This window comes from Alligator sinensis, unplaced genomic scaffold (genome assembly GCF_000455745.1).
Source record: "Alligator sinensis unplaced genomic scaffold, ASM45574v1 scaffold1008_1, whole genome shotgun sequence".
In the NCBI taxonomy this organism is placed as follows: Eukaryota; Metazoa; Chordata; order Crocodylia; family Alligatoridae; genus Alligator; species Alligator sinensis.
Genome location: NW_005842013.1, coordinates 2,728,812 through 2,753,203, shown reverse-complemented (window position 1 = coordinate 2,753,203; position 24,392 = coordinate 2,728,812). Strand labels below are relative to the sequence as shown.

Sequence of the window (24,392 nt, the reverse complement as noted above, 5' to 3'; positions counted from 1 at the left end):
TTCTCCCTAATTCTTCCCACAGGGAAGGGGTGAGAGAGGCAGTGAACCACAAAGACACTTATTAGTCATATCGCTTAGCACTACGGGGAATCACACTAATACTCTGGGAGTGAGGGTGATATAAGACCCAATATGGAATGGGCTTCCAGGATCATGATACTTGTTACAGCACGAAGCTTTTGCTAGGGTTTTGAAGCATCCCATAGTGTTATTTTCCATAAGAGATTGTGCTTTTAAATGAGTTGTTGCTTCAGTCTGCAGTGTGCGCGCTCTGTAGGGCACTACCACTCATCACTCTGGTACCTTAACTCCATGAATTGTCCCAAATATTAATCCAGCAGACAGCGCACAAGAATGTACTAAATATGTGGCATCTTTCTCTTACTATTAGACACTCGAGGAGTTAGAGTGCCATGGCCCTGTGGTGTCTGAACAAAGCCGAGCAGAACTGGAACAAAAAATAGAGGAAGCCAGAGAGAGTATCCGCAAAGCCGAGGTAAGAGGGAAATTATTCATCATGCTGTTTGGCTCCTTATGCAGTAGCATATTTATTACAGACGCTTCATTTTTCATGTAAAAATCTAAGCTTCTAGCATCAAAGGATCAGGGGACTTTAAGATACGGCATTTCTCTTTGATTTCAGACCTCTCAAATCGTTGCATCAATTTAGTGCAAGACTCAAGAGATTAAATGAGCAATGAAGAATGAAATAAAAACCTCCTGATGATCAAGTGATTAAATTTACTAAGTTTTTTTGACAGTACACTGATCAAGAATGTAAGAATTTCAGCATCTGTCTTCTCAAGTTAAAATGCTGGTAAAACAACCTGAGGCTGAAATAGTTTTCCCATACCTAAAGAAATGTAATATCGGCAAATGTTAATCATAAATCCACATTCAGGGTTTGGGAATCTTTGTAGCAGCTAACAAATGTTCACTTGCACTGTGCAGCAGCGAATTTGATTTATAGATTGGAAAATAGCTGAAGTAATCTTTCTGCTATCTCTGCATTTTTGTATTCTCCAAACATACATTTGAAGAGGTTGTAGAAGGTTAATGAGACCCATCCTAGATTAAGGAAAAGACGGAATAAAGGGAATAGTGTCTTGATTTTCAACTAAGCCATGTTATGGTGTTAAAAGTTAACCATTATGGGTAGGGATCTAACTAAATCGTGACTGCACAGATTTTGCAGAAGTTGCAAAATCAGGTGATCTCTGTGAAATCTGTTGGGAGAGGAAAATCTTACTAAAAATAAAATGCTGGCTCCCCAGTGGGAACCAGCAGTCTTCCTGGCTACTGGGAGGGAAGAGGGGAGAGGGGTTGTCAGCAAGATAGCTGCCACTCCCCTTACCCCGCCCCCTCGCCGCTGATTGGCCACCCCTCTCTAATCAGTGGTAAGGGGTGGGGCAGCATGACAGATAGCCCTCAACTAATCAGCAGTGAGGGGTGGGGCCATACAACGGACAGCCCTCCACCATTCAGTTGGGGGTGGGGGAAGGGGACACTAGCCAATCAGAGGCATGTGGCCCCACCATGATAAGCCCTCGAAAAACGGCAGTCAGCCCCACGATCTGCCTGTGAAATCAGCCGGCTGGCTGCCTTAAGTTGCGTAGACGCCTAATCCTGGGCACTGATTTAAAAAAACAAAACAAAACAACCGTACTGGTAACAAAAGGACCAGTTACCTGCTCCTTTTGTTACCAGTACGGTATCTGCTTGGCTTTCAACTGCATGGGCCGCATAATTATAGCTATAGAGCAAACGTAATTATTTCAGGTACGTGCCTTTCTCATATCAGTAGACCAGTGGTTCTCAACCTTTGTAGACTGCAGGCCCCTCGGAAAATGCCAGCTCTTAGTTTTCCCTTGTTTTTTGACTATGAAAAAGTAATAGAGCAATTTTTCTATCACAAGAACACAGCAAGCCCACAACACAGCCTGGCAGAATGTTTTAAATGCTGTGGACTCCTATTTGAAATCTGTTTATTTATTTTGTGAATCATGTTGGCACCTAACAGTGCTAATATTGTATGGCACCCCATGGCACCCTTGAAAGGGTCTCAGGGCACCCCAGGGTGCTCCAGCACCCCATTTGAGAATCACTGTTAGATATTCAGAGTACCCAAGATGCTTCGGAATGGAGATCTGCAGTTTGAGAGAGAAAGAAGGAAAAAGTGCATTAAGAGGATTGCCTTGTTAATGATGGCAAGGTTTACCATCTATTTTAAACACATTCATAATGTCATGCTGTACTCATAGAAATGTTTTAAATTGCTGTTATAACACTACTTCTTTCATACAAGCCATGTTCCCAAACTCTTTTTCTGGATGCAGAGCTAAATAATGACTAACGGGCACAGGAGAGAAAAATAAAAATTGAGTAAAGCAAAAGGGGAGAATTGTTTTTGGGTAAGATCAAAAGTGGCAGGAATAGTAGCAGGCAAAAATAATGTGAGAACAAGAAACTGCAGAAGAGAAGGGTCCTACACTAAAAATTGTTTGCAGAAACAAAGGAGGTTAGTACCAGTTGGGAGATGAGCAACATCTTTGGGTTCAGTTGGAACCAATGTGTGGAGGGTTTTTAAAAGTGAGATAATTGGTAACTGAATCCTTAAATGGTTATTTGAAGGTAGTGTTATTCTTTTTTTTCGAGTAGTTTGCATGGCAAAAAAGATAAGCAACCGAATGTGCATCTGTTGGACACTGGAAGCTGAAACTGCAGCCGGTATAAAGAGGAGAGGTGCAGCAGTCAAGATAAGAAAAAATGAAAGCTGAATTTCAGCAGAAATGGCATTAGGGCAGCGCCATACATGAGTGGAATTCAGATAGTGGTAAACAATGAGATTTTCAAATCATGAGCATGTGGGAACCAGGAGTAGAGCTCAGGGTCAAGCTAATACAAAGGTTATCAACAGTGAAGATATGTGCAAGGTGTTGAGACAAGAGATGAAGTAGGTTTTGAAAAAATTGCCCAAGAGAAGGTCAGCTCCTTTGAGAGACTTTGCTGAAAGAGCTCAAGATGAAATCACAAGTTCAGTTGGCCAAGGCAGCCAAGAGATTGCATACAACTGAATGGAGGAGAGCAAGAAGGAAGTTGCAGATTCTAGGTGGACCTGACTTAATATGAAGTAAATGCAGAATAACTTACCTGATTCTCCAGGGTCCAGAAAATTTAGATTGCTGTTGTAACACCACCTCTTTCATACAAGCTGTATTCCCAAACGCGTCTTGTGGATGTGGAGCTAAATAATGAATGAAGTTTCATAGATGTTTGGGTCGGAAGGGACCTTAGCAGGTCATCGAGTCCAACCCCCTGCCCTGGGCAGGAAAGAGCGCTGACCCCAGCCAGGTGCATGTCTAGCCTTCTCTTAAAGACCGCCAAGGTAGGGGAGAGCACCATCTCCCTTGGAAGCCCATTCCAGATTCTGGCAACCCTTCCGGTAAAGAAGTTCATCTTGGTGTCTAACTTGAATCTGCTCTCCGTCAGTTTGTGTTGTTCCTAGTTACTCCAAGGAGTGCCCTGGTAAACAGAGCATCTGCTATTCCTTGCTGCCCCCCTCCCTCCCCCGCCCAATGAGTTTGTAGGCAGACACAAGATCACCTCTCAGCCTTCTCTTGCAGAGGCTGAAGAGATTCAAGCCCCTCAATCTCTCCTCATAGGGCTTTGCCTGCAGGCCCCCAACCATATGAGTGGCCCTCCTCTGAACCCTCTCAAGTTTGTCCACATCCCTCTTGAAGTGCAGCGCCCAAAACTGGACGCAGTACTCCAACTGCAGCCTGAGCAATGCCACATAAAGGGGAAGTATCACCTCCCTGGACCTGTTCACCATGCACCTGCTAATGTGTGATAGTGCGGTTAGCTTTACTGATCATTTTGTCACATTGACGACTCATGTTCATCTTGGAGTCAACAGTGAGATCCCTTTCCACTGCCATGCTGCTGAGAAGGTCATCCCCCAGCCTGTAAGCATGCTGGTGATTCCTTCTTCCTAGGTGCCAGCACCTTGCATTTGTCCTTATTGAACTGCATCCTATTCTGTTCCACCCACCTTTCCAACCTGTCCAGATCTGCCTAGATTCATTCCCTACCCTCTGCCGTGTTAAACTTACCCCATCATTAGGTATCATCTGCGAATTTGGGCAGAGTGCCGTCCATGCCTGCCTCCAGGTCACTGATGAAGACGTTGAACAGCACCGGTCCAAGGACCAAGCCTTGCTGGACTTCACTGCCCACATCTTTCCAGGTCAATACTGACCTGTCCACCACCACTCTCTGGGTGCGACCCTAAGCCAATTTGCCACCCACCTGACCATGTCATCATCTGTGTCAGTCGCTCAGTTTATCTGTGAGAATAGAATGAGATATCGTATTGAAGGCTTGCTTAAAATCCAAGCAGATGACATCTACCTCGATTTCTGCTTCTAAGCATTTTGTGACCTGGTCATAAAAAGAAACGAGGTTAGTCAGGCAGGATCTACCTGCTATGAATCCCTGCTGGTTGCCTTTTAGCATTTCTCTCCCCGTTGGACTCCCACAAATGTGATCCTTAATCATTTTTTCAAAGGTTTTCCCAAGGATAGAGGTGAGACTAACCGGTCTATAGTTACCTGGATCCTCCTTCCTCCCCTTCTTAAAAATAAGAATCATATTGGCCCTTTTCCAGTCCTCTGGGACCTGACCCAGGCACCACGAGTGCTCAGACAACTGTGCCAGTGGCTCTGCTATGACACTGGCCAATTCCTTCAGCACCCTTGGATGAAGATCATCCAGGCCTGCTGATTTAAACACATCCAGCCCCTCTAAGTGTTTCTTCACTAAGTCGGTGCTAACAGCTGGTGGGCTGGTTTCCCCTTTGTGCCTGTCTATGATCCAATTGGGAGATTTGTCCTGATCCGAGTCCAGGAATACAGAGGCAAAAAAACTCATTGAAGAGCTCAGCTTTGTCCCCACTATCTGTCACTAATTGCCCTAGTTTGTCTTGTCGGGGTCCTATGCTACCCTGTGCCACCTTTTTGCTCCCTATGTAGCTGAAGGTTGGAGGAAAAATAAAAGTTGAAGAAAGCAAAATAGGAGAATCATTTTCAGGCAAGATGAGAGAGGTGTAGATGAGACTAGAGTGCATAAATGTTGCTCTTGACGAGATGTGTTGCACTGTCTGATATGAAACCAACACTATATAGTATTTCTGCCGTCTCGTCTGCTTCCTCTGCACAGACTGCGTTTGGTAGTTGAGAGGTTTCTCTACCTTCCCAGTGCTGAGATTGTATTCTGCTTTACAAAAGATGTTGGTGTGCCAAGTGCTCGAGCCTAAGAACCCTTCAGTGGGTGGATAATTTTCTGACTCTTTCTCCCTTCTCTCTTGATGAGTACTTTCTACTGTATACTCCAAAGAAACCAGAGTGCTCTCATCAGGTTCTTGAATGATGCATACGTAAACTGTTCGTGTGTCTGTGACCTTACATGTGACTACAGAATTTATTTATAGTCTAAAAAGAATTACCAGAATTCAGAAACTGAGCCTGGAAGAGTTTTTACTTTTGTTTCTTTTTAAGCCTGCCCAGTAGGACTCTCTCACCTTATCAGAAATCTTTTAAAGGGATGCACTGATGCCACTCACGTTAGGCTCGTAACTTAGGGTTAAGTGAAAACAGTCGTGTCAAGCTGGCCATCCTTAGAAAAATCTCAAGCATCAGTGTACATTTTCAGTGGAGACATGTTTGCGACAGAATTGCAGTCCCCTTTAGCAGCGGTTACCCAAACATTTGCAATCTTCTGGAACCAGGAAGTGAAACTAAATAGGAACAAACTGATGAACAAAAGTTGATTTTGCATCTGTAATGCTGGCCATGCTGCCATGGCGAGGCACTCTCTCCCCTCCTGGCAGCAGCAGCGGCAGGCACAGAGTTGTGCCCCCCGCTGCTGCCAGGCAGGCAGGGGGTGTCTCACCATGGCAGCATGGCCAACGTGGGACTCCCAGCAGCAGCACCGAGACTCCCTGCCCCACTCTGTTGCAGAAGCCCTGAGGGCAGGGAGCCCCGAGCCACAGTGGACAGCCCACATCTGCCTTTACTCTGTGCACATATCTGGGGGTCATGTGCCCCCCGCCATGCCTCCCTCCTTGGGAGTGCTTGTAGCAGCGTGGAGCCACCCACCAGACAAACCACCCGTAGCTCCTTCCCGGCTGAGCCCTGCAGCTGCCTGTTCCCACCCCGGTCCCAGATCCCATGTAACCCTCCAGCTGGACAGTGCCCACAGCCCCACCGCCAGCCCTGCCCTACTCCCTCCCTCACCAAGGGGGCCTCAGTCTGCCTCCCGCTCCCTTCTCCCCCCATACACATACCTGGAGGGAGCTGCAGGAGCTGGTCTCCACACTGCCTGGCTGAAATGTGTATGGTTGCACGCTCACATGCACGCTGTATTCCCTGCCTCCGGTCACCCTCCTCTGGCTCCTCTCAGCCCCACGCAGCCCCTTGCAGGCTTGAACTCTGTGTGTGTAATTAAGACCCACTTTCAGTCTTAGGTCATCTGTTATGATCCTTCTGCAAGCATGATACAGTCTGCAAAAACTTGCATTTTATTCACAAGTGAAAAAACATTTTGTAAAGAACAAGTATTTTACATAAGTTGGGGTCCTTCAGCTGTTGTTGAAGCAGTTGGGTGAGGAGCATGCTCCGTACATTGCAAAGTGGGGACCTGCTAGCAGCAGAAAGCAGCTCATCCTCTTACACTGAGACTCATGTGTTTAAATTAAATCTTTCCATCTGCAGTCTTACCCCCTCTTACCTAACAGGTCGTCAAAGTTTTCTAGTTTGTGAAAAAGGAAAAAGGCCATATAAGGGAAAGGGCTTGCTGGTTTAAATAGAAGAGAGTAGAGCATATGTGCCTGGAAAGAACTCACTTTTTTCAGTGCTTCTGAATTCTTTTGTCTTATAAATATCACGTAGGAGAATAAGTTATTTATATTGATCCTTTGTACTTAACAAAGGGTGGCAGCCCAGAACTACTGCATTTTATGTGCTCATTCTGACAACATTTAATGAAGCTTTCTGAGCAATACGTGGCTCTTAGTTCACGTACTTTGATAGATCAGATCATCCTTAAAATAACTTTTCCCCCCCCCAGGCTGCGTCCTTTTATCTTAATTTTTCCTCTCCATTTGACAATGGCTTTTACTATATCTACTGATCTCTATTGCAGAAAGAAGTAAAAGGTAGCGCAATTTGCAGCTATTCACTTGGACGCCCCATTCTCTTTTTCAGAGATGTGAACATCTGTCTCCTAAACAGACTGTTGTCACAGTGGTTATATAGTGCTTTACCACGGAGTTGCCTTTTGTTATGTGTCCCTAGGTACCAGACCTGGTTGCAGAGCTGAAGAAACTTCTCTTGGCAGTGATAGGAGAATACCTTTTTGTGCTGAGCGCCCTGTGCTCCGGTAGGGGAGCAGGGACTGCATAGCAGTTAATCCTGTTTCTAGTTAATTATGAAGTGATACATTTTGTCTCATAATTAGGACATCTACAACTGTCAGGAGAGTATTTGCACCAGATTAGATTTGATTAAGACTCATTATGGTGCTGTTTACTTCACTTGATTAGTTCAAGAGTTTAATAGAGCCAAACACCACTTAGATCCATTTTTGATTGTAAGTGGGGGACTGTTTTCCCCTTACTTATATTAGGTCATGAAATTTGATTATGGTGCGGGGGTAACAATTCTGCCTTGCTAGCTGCACCCCTGCTATATCACAGGATGTAGCTTATTAATGATGTGCTGTTCATGGTTTTCTGCACCTCAAGTCATGTGTCTACGTTTCAGCGATCAGATTGTTACTATTTCCGTGCTTTTGTTTTTGTATCTTTCTGCCGTGGTGCTGATTGAAGTGGCCGTGTTCTCTATTCATAATCATTGTGAGGAAATCAAATTCCACCTACTTCCACCAAGATAATGAAATGGAATAAAGGAATCAGAAAAATCCATTTGTGGAAATATCACTTGCTGCCATCTAGGACTCTGCTGAGGAAGATGGTGCTCGGAAGAGTAATTCTAAGAAAACAAATTGCCTTCCCAAAAACAGTCCGTGTGATCTTCCAGGCTTTCCAGCTGGTCACAAATTGATGGCTGGTGTAAAAATCCAAACCCTCCCCCACTTCGATCTCTGTAGCTGATAAGTTTTGAGTTGGTTTAATGGGAGCCAGCAGTGAGAATAACTAATCTCATAAAACTGATGGTCAAAATGATGGCATTGCATTAACAAACAAATATGCAGTACTTGTTCAGTTATCACAGCCAATTATTAGAAACTCTGATGATAATACTCCAAAAATTTAGCATTTGAGGACTGATAATAGCTGGCAGGGATACATTCCAATACTTACTCTTTTCCTGGGCAGTTACCATTAACGAGAAGCTTGTGGATTATGTGTCCCAGCTAAATATTTAATGCTATATTTTTGGTACCAGAATAGAGACAGGTTTGCCAACTGGGTGAGAAGCCCTTCAGGGAATTACATGGATCGATAAGAACAAGGTGAATGATTTGTTATCAGGAGGTATTCAGCAGCTAAAAGTTGATTATTTCTGAAATGTGTTGTGGGGAAAGGGGAGCTTGTGTTTTTGCTGCAGACAAAGTAGGAGCTAACAATGAAATACAGATAACAAAATGTAAAAGTGTACAGTAAAGGAAAGATTTAACTGGTGAAATATTGTCTTATATTTTTTGTATGTCGGTTGTCTCAATGCAAATTAACGTTAGAAAGGATGATCTTTCCAGTTCTGTCTTTTTTCAAATCCATCATCTCCTTGAAATGCTGAATTTAATTCATTTGCCTTCATATCATTCTGTTTTTAAAATTAAAACATATGCTTTAACTGCTACTCTTGTCAGTACAAATGTCTTTATATAGGCAAATAGATGTAGGTGTGGAAATATTGTTTGGTAATCTTTGCGCTAAAACTTTAACATCTCTGAAGTCTTCATTATCTGTTCATCCTGTGCGCTTGCTTTCTAAATGGGAGATTTTGGGAAAAACAGCTTTTTCCTAGGTTTGTTGGCACCATGATTAAAATGTTACAGAAGACCTGGAAGACAGTTAACCTTTTTGTTTTCAGGTAGTTATGATACAATTGGCAATAGGTTTTTACTGCATAGTGACAGCCAAAAAATGAGAAAGTGAAAGAAACCAGTTTAAAGCTGCAGCTCTGCTTGTTCAGTTTATAAATGAACACATAAATACAACTGTTGAAAAGAGCTTTCTTCTCTCGTAAAGGGCCAGTATTTCATCGTGGTATCAATGTTGCTGCAAGATATTAATCACAGTTCATATTTATATTGGAAGTAGAAGTAAATGCACATTACTCTTGCACCGTGGTCGTTCATTTTTCAGCTGTTCCATTTATAAAGCTTCCCTTTTGAAAGGGTCCATTTTGCTTTTCATGCTGAGGAAATCATTCGGCTGAGGAATGTCCAAAGTAACATCAGTTTAACTAATGGCTGTGCTGTGTAGACTTAAAAGTAGCCAAAGCTGGCAGTGTACCAAAAGGATTTGGAACTGCTGGCATGTTCTGTTTTAGTTGATCGCTATAAAAATATACAAGTGGTTGCATCTCTAAAAGGAAAAATAACTCTGTCATATTTTACCGTGTTTCGTAACTATTTTAAGACCTGTTTTGCAACTCTGTGGACATCTGTATTCCAATAAAATGTTAATGAACAGAAAGCAGAGTTTCTCCAACAGATCAGTTTAGAAAAGTGAATCGCACAAGGTTAGTGTGGAGAAGTCACAAGATGACTAGCGGAGCATACCACACAACCATAACCCCTTTGCTTCCTCCAACTTTGAGGGAGTGGGAACTGTGGAAGACGGTCTCTGCTTCCAAATGGAGGAGAAAGGAGTTAGTTTCCTTTGAAGGAGAGTCTTACACACACACAAGCAGGTATAAATCAGTTCAAATGTCATAGGCCAGAGTGTGTTGTGCCTTGCTACCCACTGCAGTGTTGTGAGAACATCCTTCTGTGCAATAGGTCTGGAGGGCTTCAGTCACCCTAAGAGGTGGCCTGCGACTGCCACTCTTTAGCAGCATTTCTCACGATGACTTTCATCGAGGCCCACTTGGCTTGGCTGCCTGCAGCACAGGAGTTTGTCGCTCAGATGTGTGCAGCTGCAGAATTGAGCATTTTTCCAACAAAGTGTTATTTATTAGTCAGCAGGAAGGCTTGAGTTAGAGAAATGGGTTAACTAACAAAGAAAGCCTGCAGCCATGAATCTTACCTAAACTCTATTCTTTCCTTGCAAGGTTTGGTGTGTTCCACTCAGCCCACAATATCTTTTTCCTGGGGTGGAAGACACAGCCTCTGCGCTATTCCCTGTGCCCCTGCGTCTCAGAATTGCTTCCAACCACAGGCATTCACTTACCTCTTGCTTTCTAGGTAATGTCTTAGGGATTTTGATTCTGGGCTCAGACCTGTTACTCCATTGTATGTCCTACCCCACCCCACACACCCTGCTGCAGCTTCCATTGATTTTGCTCCTTGCAATCAGGCAGAATAATATCAAGCAGATAAATGGAGTCCTGCAAATTTATAGGATTAATGCAGAAGTCTCCCATGTCTTCCACAGTTGGGTTGAAAATGTGTCATTGATTCTTCATAAGACCCCAGGTTACTTTTTTTTTCTTCACTAGTCCACAAAATCCATAATCATAGGTCCCCTTGATTTACCTTCCATACAGGTCACAGTTGGAGGGGACAGTGCCAGACAATTTAACACTGATAGTTCAAGCGCTGCTCCGAGCATCTCTTTGTCTCTCTCAGCTGGGCCAGCTTTTCTGCTCAAGTGTAACTTCTGATTCAGTCAGGCAGTAGCTTGGGTGCAGAAATCGAGAAGTCTTGTCTTGTTTTATATGTCTGGATATAGGGTATATACAGAGGTGGGTAAAATATAGCCCGCGGGCCAGATCCAGCCTACCAGGTAATTTCATCCATCCCATGGATGCCCACCAATTAATTGTACCCCGCCCAGCCTGTGCACTTTGCTCCCACCCTCATGTGCAGGATGGCCCCAGCCCCAGCTGGCATGCACAGTTTCTGGGCAGGGCCACTGCTGCAGCTGCCGGGGGACTTGCTTGGCTTCCCTGGCCTCCAGCGGCTCCTCTTTGTGTCCCTGCTACAGTGCTTGCTGCAGGCAGCAGGTAGGGCAGCTGCAGCTGGGCAAAAGTGTGGGGCTGGCAGGAATCCAGGGCCTGTGCCCAGTGGGATCATGGAGCTCAGGTGGGCAGGGTGTGGGGCATGGGGACAGGGTGTGGGGAGGCGGGGTGAGGAACTCCTGCCATGGTGCACAACCCCCGCCGCTGGCTGCAGCAGGCCCTCAGGGTGCTTGTGGTCCACGCAGGCGTAGCCACTCAGCAGTGTGCAGCTCCAGCCAGTTTCGGGAGCTGCACGTGGCAGCAAGGAGCAGAGCCAGGCCGGCCTCCCTCTATCGTGCGGGGCTCACATACAGCTCCCCAGACTCGTGCACCACCGCGGGGAAGACCTGCATGATAGAGCCAGCTGCCTTCCCTGCTCCATGCCACCACATTCAGGTCTTGGGACTCTGCCAAGGAGCAGGGAAGGCAGCCAGCACAGCACACAGCCATATCCCTCCATTAACCCCACACACACACAACACCCTACCACACACCCCCAACCATACCCCAGACCCCACCCCCCAACACACACACACCATGTGTACAAGAGTAAGACTTTATTTTTGACCTATTATGCAATTGCCTCTATACACGCTACGTGAGCACGTATCAGGACAAAAACATTTTTTGAAATGAAATTGAAATACATTATAGTAGATGTTTGACTTTTAGTATATGATTTGTTTTTTTTCCACTTCCAAGATGGCACCTCCCCCCCCCCCCCCCCAAAAAAGGAGTACTTTCAGGAGAAGGGGAGGGATTTCCAGTGGCAAAGGTCAGGGGTTAGGGGACAGGACTTCCAGGTGCAGGGTGGCAACCAGAGGGCAGGGCACCTATCAAGGGGCAGGGCTACCCTTGTGGCCCTCAACAGCTCACCAAAACTCATTAAGTGACCCTCCACCCGAAATAATTGCCCGTCCCTGGTTTAGCAAAATATTTCCCTGCTCTACAGTATCATAGCTTGCTGCGGCAGTGTTACAGAGATGCTGGTTGTATTGCTGTCCTCCTAGCTGAGTACCATTTTGAACTAAGCACAGAGGCTCTTTGTTTTATATGAAAAACTTCTCTTTTGGAGTGTCCTTCCCTAACTTAATACATGACATCACCCCCATGCAGAATTAAAATGTATTGGGCATCTTACCTGTGCATTTCTTCCTTTAGATTACTGATTTTCAGCTAGTGTGCCACAGCACACAGGGGTGCCTTGTGATCCTTTCAAGCTTGCCACTCAGTGTTAGTACTGCTACATATGCAAATACAATGCATGTGTTAAACCCAGAGATTTCAAACAGGAATCCATAGCATCAGAAATTTTCTAACTTGTCGATTTTCTGAGTTGTTTGCAATGGGGAAATTGCTCTGTTATTTTTCAGTAGTCAAAAAATGGCTGAAAATTAAAATTTGGCATTTTCTGAGGGGGTGCCTGGAGTTTAAGGAGGTTGAAAATCACTGCTTCAGACATAACCTGAACTTTGATTTATCGGCTTAAAATGAAATATGAGATATTTACAACATCCCTGTAGTTTATTTTTCTTTTTACATATTTTTTAATGCTTGGTCTCAACAAGAGCTATGTAAATAATTGACTACTTAGTTTGCTAGCTGAACTGGAAAAAAATAAAAAGAGTTTTAACTTATTTTACCTTAGGATGATTTTTGGTTTTTTTTTTCTTGGTGAAACCATATGTTCAATTGCCCTGTTGTGTTTTTAGAATTCCACCCTTTTGCACAGTTTCTATTAAATTTTCACAGTTTGGGAAGAAAAATGTTATAGTCTGAAACATCAAAATGTGGGGACTTTTTAAAGGTTTGGCCAAAACTATATGCTGACTTCTGTCTGAATGTGCTGCTAGTTTTGCCCTCTCTCACAAAACTATTTTTGCAAAGAGTAAGATATTTGCTAAAGTAAAGCTCCTCCAGCTCTACATTTAAGGATAGTTTCTTATGGTTTCTTTTCTTCTTATGTCTGGGCACAAATACTTAAGTATATTCTGTGTTCATGAACTTTTTTTTCTTTTATAGTGTGATACATTTTCAAAATGAAAAGCCCAGGTCCCTTGTCCTGTGAGAACAGAGCTCATTAGGCACGGGTTTAGTAGGGTAAGAGAAGTGTGTATAGAGGCTTTGCAGTTGGAAGAAACGGGGTGAGTGGCAAGGTTGCTTATTCCTTTTCTTTTATAGTAGAGCCTGGTTCTGACTGCCATGGTTATTTCATTCATTTCATCTACACAGTAAATTTTATTTATGAATTAATGGCCCTGCAATAATCCAGCTATTCTGTGTAAATGAACAAGCATGAGTTAGTGTTTTAGAACAAAGTCCTTTAAAGTTGCAATGTCTTATGGCATTGAAGTAGACTTGTGTGTCTTCAGGGCTAGGGGCAGACATTAAAAAATCATAAGCCTGAATTGATTCAATCTTTGCAGATTAGTCTAACCTGGCTAAGCTGAACCGGTTTGTAGCTGGACAGGCATCCCCTCTGGACTGAAGAAATGCAGGCACATGCCTGCAGTGGCTCAGGCCAGAAGCCGGTGGGGGGCACTAGAGCAGCCCTCCTTTCCCTTCCATAGTGCTGAGCTGATGGAGGGGGGTTGTGGCCAGGCCCTGGCAAGACCTCTTATTAGGGAGGGGTGTAAATCCCTACTCTGGCCTGCACTGTCAGGCTTTTCCCCCACTGGCTGCTCAAGGGGCGGGAGCCAGACCCCAGCCGTGGGCTAGCACTCTGAGGCAAAGTGGGGTGTGCAATGCATGCATCTGTTGATCGTACTGAGCTTTTCAATCTCCCTCACCCTGTCTACAAAACTGACAGGGCTACAAACCAGCAGGGGGGCTGATAAAACCACAGTGTTATCAGCCTATCAGCAAAACAAAAGCCTCTTTCATTAGTTCAGGCTCTTCTTAAGCAGCTTTTTCCAAAGAAGGAATGGAGACCTAAGCGGACATTGTTCTGTGAAACTGGACACACACCCCCTCCCCTCTCAGCATTAGCTAGCATACCACATGCTGGCTGGGGTCCGTGCTGTGGGAGATGGGAGGGGGAATCCCTGCTTGAGCAGCGAGGGGGAGGTGGGGCAGGGGGAAGCCAGGCAGACCCTGCTGTCTGCAGTCTCCCGCAGAGCTCCAGCCAGGGAGCAGAGGGGTGGTACTAACCCTGTTCTCTGGAGCAGAGAGCCGAGCCCAGCCCAGCCCAGGGCTGCCAAGCATCTGGGATGCTAGGGGGCTCTGGTTTAACTTACAAGATGCTGTGCAGAGACGCAATCTTTCCTTTTTTCACTTCGATGATTGACACTCATGCCAAACTGATCTCACACTGTGATGCTAGACCAGGGGTTTGGAATATACATTAGGTTGTCTTTTCTGGAGTTCTGCTCCTGCTTTTTTCACCACTTCAAAAGAAGCTATTTCAAGAGACTGGCTACCAAGGTGTTTGAGAGAGGCAAATGAACACTTGGCTTTTTGTAGACTGTAGATCCAGAGAGTGCTCTTTAATTCAGGCTAGAACAGCAGATAAACACAATTATTGCTTCTTGGTGAGGGGGCTGGGGCATATGACTTTTAACGAGAGGCTGAGAGAACTGGGCCTATTTAGGCTGGAGAAGAGAAGACTGAGGCAGGATTGAATAGCAGCCTTCAGCTCCCTGCAGGGGGGTTGCAAAGAGGATGGAGCTGGACTGTTCCCAGTGGGGGCAGATGACAGGACAAGGAGCAGTGGGCTCACGTTGCAGCAAGGAAAGTTGAGGTTAGATATTAAGAAGAATTTTCTCACAAGGAGGGTAGTAAAACACTGGAACAGGTTACCCAGAGAGGTGGTGGACTCTCCATCCTTGGAGGTTTTGAACACCCGGCTAGACAAAGCCTTGGCTGGGATGATCTAGTTGGGGATGGTCCTGCTTTGGACTAGATGTGACCTCCTGAGGTCCTTTCCAACCCTCATTTTCTGTAACTCTATGATTCTTCCATGTAATGCATACGTGGAAAGGGCATTAGAAAGAGAAGATAGCTTTTTATCTTCAGTTTTCAGCCCTGTGTATCCTCATAACCATCATCATCCAAGACAACAGGAAGAACTAAGCTGGGCCTATGGGTGCTGCTAAGATGACTATTTATCAGCCTTCATGAAGGTTTAAGAGTTGTGAAATTAGTCTGGAACTGTCTTAATTCTGAGCAGTTAACAGTTACGGGGAAATACCTGTTTCATGCCTTGAGGTTTAATGAAGGCACTGAAATATGGGTGGCATCGGTGTCAAATGAACTGCTGGAGTCCATTTCTAGTCAAAAGGACCAGAAGCTGAAGCATCCGTCAGAGTTGGTTTAGGGTATAGGAAATACAGCTAAGCTAGGTCCCTGATTAGAGCTCCCACGATCCACAAGTAATGCTTACCCCTAGCACAAAGGATACCAGGAAGTATTCCCTATCCATCTCCTGGGAAGAGCTTTCATAAGGTAAATGTTAAGCTGCAGGATGCAGTGGTTAAAACCCTTTGTCTATAATTAGATCCATCTGTGTTTGGAGATACAGCAGTCCTGAAAGTCCTGCTATTATCATCTAACAATAGCTGATCTTTATCTCCCAGCCTGTGGTAGGACAAAACCATTATACTGCTTTACAGGATGGGGCTTAGCACTTATGAGCACTACCAGCTGATGTGTTGTAACTGCTTTCGGTATCCGCTCCTGCCCCCCAGTAATTGAGGCTAAACCAGACAGCTTATACCAGAATGAAGTAGCTGCTAAGCTACTACAGTTTACCTTCCACATATGGCAGGGTAGATCAACCAGATGTAATGGCTACGACAGATCCACTTGAAATAAAGCGAGTCCTTCCTGCACCCAGCTTTTTAATCAGTATAATTGTTTGGTCTGTTCATGCCCTCATTCCAGTGCAGTAGGTTTGACAAGTAAGCAGGGAAAAATCTTAAATTTCTTCTGTAATACTGTAAAATGAGGCAGGAATGACAGCATTTGTCTTCACATTTTAATATATTTGTTTTCACTCAATTTTCATATCAAATGCAATTATTAAAAAAAAAAAGGAATTGTGGGAGTTCATTACCCTGTGATTTCCTAGTATTCAGGGCACATCTCTCAAGGGGGCAGCCAGGTCAGCTTTCCAGCTTGCAAAAATCTTCCCTTCCAAAAGGAAGAGTGCCTCTTGTACCACTTTCACAGCAGCACCTTGCTGCTTCAAACTGAGTTGTTGCATGTTTTAGTATTGAAGGGCTCATTCATTTTCTTTAAGCTGCTTTTATATTAAAATGCTGGAAGACCTTGACTGTATTGGTATAGTTAAAACAGTGTAACCGATCTAGTTTGAACACAGTTATACCTCTATAAATATGCTTATACCAATAGAGCTGTTAGCATATGGAAGATATATAAATGTGTGTCCATGCTAAGGCTAGTACCAGCCTTATAGAAATAGAAAGAAACCTCACTCATAACCAGTTTCATTTCATCTGTGCAACTTTCATATGAAGGCTAAAGCTAATCCTGCAAATACTTTTAGAGGTTTGTTCACATTGGAATAAACCATACAAGTTTGTGTCCTGGAAAAAAAACATTTGCTAAGTATTTAGTCAAGCATGTACACAGGTAGGGGAGCTGGAGGTAATTCATGGCCAGTTAATCATGGAATCATAAAAAGTGAGGGTGGGAAGGGACCTCAGGAGGTCGCATCTAATCCAGCCCCCTGCTCCAAGCAGGGCCAGCTCCAACTACATCATCTCAGCCAAGGCTTTGTCAAGCTAGGTCTTCAAAACCTTCAAGGATGGAGACTCCACCACTTTTCTGGGAAACCTGTTCCAGCGCTGTACTACCCTCTGTGGTGGGCCCATAAGGGGTGCTCCTGCGCTGAGCCACCCACCTCACTGCACCTGACCACCTGCCAGGCTCCAAGTGCCTCCCTGGGTCACCTCGCATCCGGCTGACCCTCTTCCTGGATGAGCCTGGGGGTACTGCTGCCACCACCCAGGGTCTGGACTGTTCTTGGCCCTGCGCCCCCTGGGAAACGCAGGCCTTGTAGTCCTAGAGGGTGCTCGATCCACTGCTAGAACTTAGGGTGCTTCCTTTAGCCTGAAGCAAAAAAAGCAGAGCCTCCATTAGTCAGCTGGACCAAGGGGGCACCAAGGCATAACCCAATCCCTCTCCCAATAAGTCTCCCACGCTATGCTTGGAGGAGAACTTTATTGGTACAGGAGAAAGGCTTGGGGTAGGATACAGGATAGAGCAGCAGCAAAGAATAACCTTAGAGCAAACAGTGTGGCCTGGAAGCCATTGATTATGCCACTGCTGTACTGCAAGCTGTATATCAAGTGACCTCACCTTCCAGGTCCAATCAGGCAGGTGTTTTGGATGCCAACCAATCGGTTTAAAAAGCAATACTGGTCACCTGGTGGTGTTGGGCTCCTGCCCCCTTGCCATGGGGTAAGTTTCCCAAACAATAGGGGCTAGGGTAACCCAGGCAACCAGGTTGAGAGACAAGTGAGAGAACTAGTCACGTGACCCACAGAGGCGGGGAAACTGACAAAAGGTGGAGTAGGCTCCGCCTCCCTCGGGAATGCCTCCAGCTCAGGTTATAACTCAGGGTTACCTGAAACAGGTGGAGGGAGGGCTGCCTGCCCACTGCAGTGACCAGGACCACATTGAGACGGGTGAAGACACAATAGCAAGGAGAAACCTAACGGAGGGTCTGTTAATCAGGACTCATAGTAGACATGATGTCTTTTATTAGACCAGCAACATTTTTGCAAAAAAAATCTGGGAAGATGCTGGGAGGGCATTCTGCCACACCCTCCTTGTGAAAGAGTTTTTCCTAATATCCAACCTCAACTTTCCTTGCTGTCGCTTGAGCCCATTGCTCCTTGTCCTGTCATTTGCCCTCACTGAGAACAGTCCAGCTCCGTCCTCTTTGCAGCCCCCCTGCAGGGAGTTGAAGGCTGCTTGCTGTTAAGTCCCACCTTGGTCTTCTCTTCCCTAGACTAAATAAGCCCAGTTCCCTCAGCCTCTCCTCACAAGTCACGTGCCTCAGCCCCCAGCCATTTTTTTTGCCCTCTGCTCGACTCTCTCCAATTTGTCCACATCCTTTCTGTAGTGGGGGGCCCACAACTGGACACAGGACTCCAGATGTGGCCTCCCCAGTGCTGAATAGAGGGGAAGAATCACTGCCCTCGATCTGTTGGCAATACTCCTGCCAATGCAGCTCAGGATGCCATTAGCCTTCTTGGCAACAGGGGCACACTGCTGGCTTCTGTTCCGCTTCTTGTCCACTGTCACCCCCAGGTCCTTGTCTGCAGAGCTGCTGCCCAACCAGTCAGCCCCCGCCTGTACTGGTGCATGGGATTGCTCCGTCTGAAGTGCAGGACTTTGCACTGGTCCTCGTTGAACCTCATGAAATTTCTTTTGGTCCAAGCCTCCAATTTGTCCAGGTCTCTCTGAATCCTAGCCCTACCCTCCAGCGTATCTACTATTCCCCCCAGCTTGGTGTCATCTGCAAACTCGCTGAGGGTACACTGCATCTTATCTTCCAGGTTGTTGATGAAGATGCTGAACTTACCTGAACTAATGTAGAAACTAACATCTCTCATGGAAACAAGTTAAAAAGCTAGACTATGCACACTGTAACATTTTCTAGGCATGTTTAACCCAGGATACCCACAGCAGCAACATAAGAGCCTGTCCACCAGAAGGGATTCTTTGGGTATTTATGAATCACTTCCTATCTGCCTGGTTGTCACCTGGTCCTATCTAAGATAGGTCCTACCTTGGCTAGACAAAACCTTGGCTGAGATGATGTAGTTGGGGCTAGTCCTGCTTTGAGCAGGGAGTTGGACTAGATGTGGCCTCCTGAGATCCCTTCAACCCTCACTTTCTGTGATTCTACGTTGGCACAGCCTTCTTGCAAGGACACTGTGCTTTTAGTTTAAGAGCCCTTTACTTCAGGTTGGAAAGGAATTTTTTAAAGATGAATTGATTTATGTACTCTTTAACTAAACAGGTGCCCCCATAAGGGGGTTTCTGATTCAGGTAAATTATCGTTGCCTTATGTATGCAAGCTTTGTGTGCACAGTGTGTTTAGATGCACGCAAAATTGGGGGGGGGGACACCTTAACAATGAGTATGACACATCCCTTAAAATTGCAAAATTCACCAAATCATAATGTCTCTAACCTCTCCTCTGACACCATTTCTCTCAGTGGCTGTTCTGAGAATAATCGAGAGAACTCTTTATTAAATCCATGTTTTGAATTAGAGGCTTATAAATCTGTCTGGCAGACCTAGAGATTCCAGATTTATTCTCACATTTACTTCTGTTTGTTCTATAGTTCTTGTGAATGTTAACAAAAGTTCAGACAAGAGCTCGGGTCAAAGTGATTTGTCAGCATTTGAAAATATGCTTAAGGCTGTGATGAATTGGGAGCATCTCATTTTCCGATCTAAAATAGATTTATGCATCCATCTTCAGTTTATACAGTGTCAGGAGTATTTTATACTTTCTTCTTCTATTTAAAGCCATATTCTTTGAAGCTTGATTAAGATAGCGCATATTGTACATTTTTTAATTTACTGTTTTCTCCATGATAACATTTGCACATGAGAACAGTATAAATTAATCATCCGGAAGGTGGCTACATGAACTGGAAAAACACACTCTTCCAGGTTCACTGGCTTTGGCCTTTCCCATAGAAAGTATTCACTGACCTCCCCTCTTTCCCCCAACCTGCATACCTACCACTGTGCGCGCAGATTCTGCTGAGCTTCACTGTTTCATTTAGGTCCTCCATAGTTTTTTAAAGAAAATTCCTTTAATTTCTATATCTGTTTAGATTCTGTTAAAAATAAAATTTATATAATTAGTTTGAGACAGCCTTGCAGTTGCCCCTTTGTTGTTTTTAGATAAGGGCAAGAAAGTTCCCCAGTGCAGAACAGTTTTAGTCAGTTGAATTTCTAGCAGGTTTAGCTAAAACTTCCTCTTAGTCTTAACAATCTTCTGTTTTCTCTTGGTATGGAAAGTAAGATCACTGATGATCCAGAGCAGTATCACAATAAAGCAAAAACAATATAGTATTCAAAATCCCTGCAAAATCTTTATATCCATATTAGATATGTACTTTACACTAAGTTTTATTACAATTGGTGTAGGAGAGGTCAGCATTTTAATACACTCTTAAATGGATTCTCGATGCTGCGCTTCCTCCACGATCACAGGAGGAGGAATAAAGCCCCCTCTCCCCTTCCGCCTCCACGGTTTATTCCCATGTATAAGAGGAAGAATTATATATTGAGTCACTTAGGAGCTTTGCTCTCGGGCTTGCACTGCAGTGTTTTAGCTGAGCTGATAGAATTATTCTAGGGAATCTGCAGTAAAACTAGGTGACTGTTTATCAAAGTGTATAATTTGCATTTCAAATTGGGAACCACTAAATATTCAGCACAAGGAAGTGGTTCATTACTGGGAGCTTTTTTAAGAGAGACAGTTGAGACAAGTTGCTAGACCAGTTTGTTTTGCCAAATCTTGCTCGCCACTTCCTTTCACATTGTTGCTGGTGATTTACCAATATATTATCTGAAATAGAAAGTTTCCCCGTGCCAAGCTTTCACCTCCTAATCCGTTCAGTTATGTCACAGTACAATGCCTCAAAGGGGAAGGACTGGCAAGAGAAAGGAGAGAAGTTACTTCAGAGGCAACACGCTAAGAATTAACAATGCTGTGAAAGGAAGTACCCGGAAAACTACAAAGCAGTTCAGTTAGTTTCTGTTCGCGCCTCTGTCAGTGACTCTCTGTGTTGCCTTTAGTAAACCACTTTATCATTGTCGCTTGGTTTCCTCGACTGTAAAACACAGGTAGGATCAACCACAGTAGTTCCTTGATCTCAATGGAGCTTCCAAAGCACCTGTAGGCAAGTAACAAAGCACTTGAAAGTAGCGACGGATAGAGCTGGCTGGTAAATCCAGTGGCCATTCTGCGTTGAAGCCAAAGATTTGAAAAATATCGAGGAATTGCAGTCCTGCACGTTTCACTTTGGAAATAGCAAACCATGGTGAGCTGGCATGATTTGTCTGTCCACCGCGGAACAGCACTTGTGAAAATAACACAAATGTCAGGTTAGGAAAGCAGTTGCCAGGACCTCCAGGATCCACAGTCTAGGGGCAGTCATGGTTAAGTATAGGATGTATTTTTTTTTTTTATGATGACAAATGTCCCCCGGAAGATAACTTATCATAACTGTCCTGGATACTGTGCAAATGGCTGTAAACGGCTGTCTTCTTTGAGGCAGTCCTGGTGGATGCGAGTCAAAACCTGGGACAAAAGAGGAGAGCTGACACAGCCCTTTACACACACAGCCCTTCCAAGCTGCATTGCTGCTCAGTGGCCCGGGAGAGCGCACAGCCTGGCAGGGTTGTCCCTGGAATGACTGGCAATTAAGTTGAATGAGCTGCGATTAACCTACAGAAGTACAAGCATTGCCCTTAGAAAACGTGTTAGCACATTTGATCTCACGTATTTCATGGGTACTTCAAGTGGGACAACAGACCCGTACCTCCGTAGGATCCCGGAACAAAAGGGTTTCTCACAGAGAAATGCAATCTCTGTTCACACCCAATAAAGGAGGTTTTTATAAATGAAGAGACGTGAGATTGAAGAGCCCAGTTTGCAAAATCTGGATATGCTGGTATTTTCAACCTCTAGGAAACTATTTCCTGCCTCTTGGCTCATTGTACAGCTCTGCAGGCAGTCAGATGAAGAATTGGACTTGCTTTCTACATGAAACTGCTTTCTAAGCCACCTAGGTAGAGTCTAATTTATGGATCAGGAAGAAAATGCATTTTAATTGAGAGGAAGAGTGAGACGTAGGCGTGAAAGAATTTTGATTAACGTTTTCCATGTTTATCTCCTCAGATAATTAAACTGAAAGCAGAGGCTCGTCTTGATCTGCTAAAGCAGATAGGGGTGTCTGTGGATACGTGGCTAAAGAGTGCAATGAACCAAGTGATGGAAGAACTGGAAAACGAACGCTGGGCAAGCCTTCCTGCCATGACCAACAATGGCTCTTCGCACTTGGTACTGTTTCCAGTGTGTAAACTTGTTTTCCTTTGAACCTTCACTAGTATGGCTCCTACGCTATAGTACATAGATCACATTTAATACTGGGGGCAAGCATTAAAAAAACCTAGTGATTGGTCAGCTAACATTAAGACAGAGAGAGAGCTGTGTGTGGCTCAAGTGAATCTAATTTCTGATAGTTTATTCTGAGCTAGTACAGGAAGGGGAGTGTGTTGCCTAAAGTCTAGAAGGGACTAGAAAATAGGATTTCTAGGCTGTATGTCTGGTTCTGCCTCAGATTTCTTTTGTGACTTTGGGCAAATCTCTTTTTATGTCCTCATCTCTACCTACCTCGTGCATGCGGAAGTTTGATTAAAGGTTTATATGGCTTTCTGTAGTGATTGGATGAAAGGTATAGTTAAAATTTTCAAAGCATCTGACTGTCTTTGGCTACTAAGGCACATTTTCAAAAATGATTTAGACACCCACTTAGGAGTTTGTCCTTCTGAAAATGAGCAGGACATAAGCTCTGAGTGGTTAAGTGTGCATCTACATGTGCCGATTTGAGGCGCACTAGCCATTTTTAAGGCACATTAAGAGCACAGGTCTATACGTGCATGCCCTTAATGTGCCTTAAAAACAGCTATTTTAGGTTATTTGCACCTAAATTTGATACCCGCAAAAGACATGAATAGCTAAAGTGCCTTAATGCACGTGTAGACATGCTAAGGCACATTAATGCAATGTGTGTCGACTAACTCGAGACTAACTTTAGTCCCGAGCTGGTCCTCACATCGCATTAATGTGCCTTAGTGCATGCACATGTAGATGTGTGCCTAAATCACCTTAATGTGCATTAGGCAAATGCACATTAAATGTAGGCACGCATAAAAGCACGTGTAGACATGCCCTAAGAGTATGAATGGATGGACAATTTACTGCAGCACAAAAGGTTCTGGGGCTTATACATGCATCAGCTGCCCCATGGGATGTACATATCCTTTCTGTGGAATAAATGAAAATGAGACCATAGTAATTTACTCCTCTTTCACTGCAGGTTGAGCTAACATGGGCAAGCTTTCATTTACTACAGAGTAAGAACATAGATGTAGGCAGTTAACACAGAGGAGCTGCCCTATGGTAACCCCCTCTCACCCCCATTTTAGTCCTGCAGTAAATTGTTCATTTGTCTGTGCCCTAAATCTCTTTTAAAAATAGGATCTTGATTCCCAAGTCTCTTAGATGCTTTTGAAAATGCTACCCAGCATGCTTAAAGTTTAGCTCCAGGTGATACGAATGTAATGTAAAAGTGTGGTGATTAGTTCTTATCAGCTAGAAATGACACTCATTGTTCTTGTAATGTCTGCAGATCTTTGCAGAACAGACAAGAAGGTCAGAGAGATCTCCCACACCGCTTGGGGCCGGAAGCTTATTCCCACAAACGTTGAGCTTCAGAGGATCCAATTTTTTTTTATCTAAATCAAGATGTGGGAATGAAAAAATTTAAGCCAATAGATTTTCCTTCCCTCCTAAAGAATGCATCTCAAAATAAATTCTGATAAATAATTGCCTAAACCAAGAAATCCTGTTTGGAAAACAGAAAGAACTGAGAGAGAGCTCTTAATCTTATTTTTGCCAAGCTGTCACCCTTGGCAATGCAGTTAGCCTTCACCAGCAATAGACAAAAATAAAATTCCTGAAAGTGTAGTCACTTTGCCTCAAACAGGGTGTTAGATCGTAGGCATCTCCTTAGCATATGGCAGAACACTTAACCTTCAAAGGCTGCCGACGTCACAACCAGTGGGTGTGTTTTTCTTTTTAATTCCAGTAGACTCATTCCATTACAAGCTTCTGCTTAATTCACACTCTCTGTTACTGTTGTTGACAGCTACTTTTACCTCCATTGACCTCTGAAGTATAACTGGATTGAGGTTTTGCTTTTTGTGGTTGGTTTTGCAAGGAGACGGCCCCATGGCTTTGAGCATAGCTTTCCTTAACTGCCAACAAGAAAGAGAAAGGGCTGTTCAGCCAGGTTGCAGCATTTGCATACACATGACTCATATTCCCACTTTTTTCTCTGATCCTTTAGTATGTTGGCCATTACCCTTTTCATGATCAGGTGTTGGCCATTACCCTTTTCATGATCAGGTGTTCTTCTGGCAAAC

General features: G+C 44.4%; 1 protein-coding gene across 1 annotated transcript in view; it reads left to right on the top strand.

The window, feature by feature from the left end:
- Positions 1 to 24,392, top strand: part of FCHSD2 (FCH and double SH3 domains 2) — a 194,536-nt gene that overhangs the window by 156,637 nt on the left and 13,507 nt on the right. Inside the window, exons 12-13 of the mRNA XM_025202070.1 lie at positions 392 to 496; positions 22,084 to 22,245. Coding sequence (XP_025057855.1) covers positions 392 to 496; positions 22,084 to 22,245 — 267 coding nt within the window. The remainder of the gene's footprint in view (positions 1 to 391; positions 497 to 22,083; positions 22,246 to 24,392) is intronic.